This window comes from Chrysochloris asiatica, unplaced genomic scaffold, assembly GCF_000296735.1.
Source record: "Chrysochloris asiatica unplaced genomic scaffold, ChrAsi1.0 scaffold00305, whole genome shotgun sequence".
NCBI lineage: Eukaryota > Metazoa > Chordata > Mammalia > Afrosoricida > Chrysochloridae > Chrysochloris > Chrysochloris asiatica.
Genome location: NW_006408823.1, coordinates 1854477 through 1856704, shown reverse-complemented (window position 1 = coordinate 1856704; position 2228 = coordinate 1854477). Strand labels below are relative to the sequence as shown.

General features: G+C 52.4%; 1 protein-coding gene across 1 annotated transcript in view; it reads right to left on the bottom strand.

Moving 5' to 3' along the window:
- ALG1 (ALG1, chitobiosyldiphosphodolichol beta-mannosyltransferase) overlaps window positions 1-2228 on the bottom strand; it is a 16928-nt gene that overhangs the window by 2604 nt on the left and 12096 nt on the right. The window contains exon 11 of the mRNA XM_006874899.1: window positions 1234-1348. Within this exon, the coding sequence (XP_006874961.1) occupies window positions 1234-1348 (115 nt within the window). The remainder of the gene's footprint in view (window positions 1-1233; window positions 1349-2228) is intronic.

The window sequence follows — 2228 nt, the reverse complement described above, 5'->3', positions numbered from 1 at the left end:
AGCAAGTCAAAACAGGAGGATGTCTCTAGATGGTACACAGAGGAACTGTCAAACTGATGCATTTTCTCAACAACAAAATAAGGGGGTGCATTGATTGGTTGATAAAATGTGGCCAGAGGCTCCCCAACCCTGTGTCTTCCCAGGAGTGTGGTTCAATAATTAACCCCATGTTCACAGCAACTCGAAAGAACAAGATGAGAATCGACTGCCCCTCAGATATAACTGCGAGGGAGAAGCGGAGGCGAGGCTGTTACGCTCTTTCCAGCAGGCTGTTTTAGCAGTCCAGCAGCATGCCCACGCTGTTGGTGTGGCATGCCAGGGAAAGCAGATCAAAGGCAGCCCCCTGAGGCAGGCCAGGCACACTGAAGTGGTGGACCTCTCTGGTGGCCAGGGATTACTCACAAGTTCCAATACCATTCTGTACTTGTGACCCAGACTCCAGGTCAGAAATGGCTCATGCCCAAGCTGCTGTTCCTAGAACTTCCAGCAGCTGCTGCCCACACATGCCCTGCCCCCACCCTGTCTCTGCCAGGTACAGCCATCACAGCGCCATGCTATTTCACTGGGATTTCTTCCCCTTCACCTACGGCAGGTGGGGGGACTGTCCAGCCCACAGCCCATGGAAGGCCCTTGAAAGCATTTAGTCTGGCACTGCCAAGGCAACCACAGGCAGGGCTTGAGATTCAATCCATCGTGGGGCTTTTTCGTAGCAGTACACATTTATATTAAGGAGGTTTTTCATAGCAGTACACATTTATATTAAGGAGGTTTTTCATAGCAGTACACATTTATATTAAGTGGTTACAAATTGGGCTGCTAACCTCATGGTCAGCAGTTCGAAACTACCAGCAGTTCTGCAGGAGAAAGATGAGGCTTTCTGTTCCCATAAAGATTTACAACCTCGGAAACCATGTATAGGGTCGCTATGAGTTGGAACCGACTCCACGGCACATAACAACAACAACACGTTTATATTAAGTGATGTTATAAACATGCAAATGGCCCTTGGCAGAAACAGGTTCCCCATGAGGGAAAGTGCTGACAGGTCCATGCGCCACCATGTTCTCTGCACTTTAGCTCCCCCAAGAGGCAGGCCTGGGTTATGACATTCAACATGAGTTCTGTGGGGCTCAACCCACTCACAGGCCCCGACACTCTTAGAGGTATAGGGCACCTCCCCAAGGGCATGTCCCAGGGGGTCAGCTCTGAAGAAGACAAAGTCTCGGCTCCTACCACTGGAAGTTCACAGCACACACGGGCAAGCAGCACCCAAACATATCCACGACCTTCATGGGCAGGTCCAGACCGCTGGAAGACTTGTGGAGGCTGACACCCAGGTCCGCTGACCCTAGGAACAACGAGAGGGGGCCTTCAGAACAACGTGTACACATCCTACAAGGACTGAGAGCAGATGCCCCCTGGAATTGGACAGAATCCCTGACCCAAACCCAGTGACAGAGCTACTGTCCAGTGGGCGCCGACTCACAGGGTGTCAGAGAACAAACGCACTCCACGATGTGTTCAATGGCTGATGTGGCCAAAGTAAATCCCCAGGGCTTTCTTTCTAGGTGCCTCGGAGTGGCCCTGAACCTCTAAACTTTCAGTGAGTAACCGGCACGCTAACTCCCCAGACCCAAACACAAGGAGCTTCAGCCAAACAGCCTGGTGAGGGGCTGAGGAGCCAGCAGTGCCCCATCAGCCACTCCTGAGCCTGCCGCACCATCTGAAACATCCTGTCAGCTGCCTATATTTTTGGACTCCTGCTAAACCACAATTCATTTTAAAAGACTCCAACAGAAAACCAGCCAACCTTGTACAAAGAAACGGGCTCTGGTGGTGCAACAGCTAAGCGCTTGGCTGCTCACTGAAAAGGAGAGTCGTTCGAACCCACCCAGCACCTCCAAGGGAGCGCCCCTAAAAGGACGGCTTAGGAAACCCTGTGGGGCCAGACCGCTGTGTTGCAAGGGATCGCTGTGAGTCAGCACAGTCTCAGCAACACCCACAGAAACAAGCATCACCTGGTGCTCACCAGCTGCCAGGAGATGGCACACTGGAATCCCCCCAGGTGGCAGCAAGGAAGGGGAAGTGCATTCGATGTTTCCACTGCACTGCTAACTGCAGGTCGACAGTTCAAACCCACCAGCTGCTCCTCACAAACCCTATGCAGGGCCACCATGTTGTTGTTGTTGTTGTTGTCAGGTGCCATCGAGTCGGAACCGACTCATAGT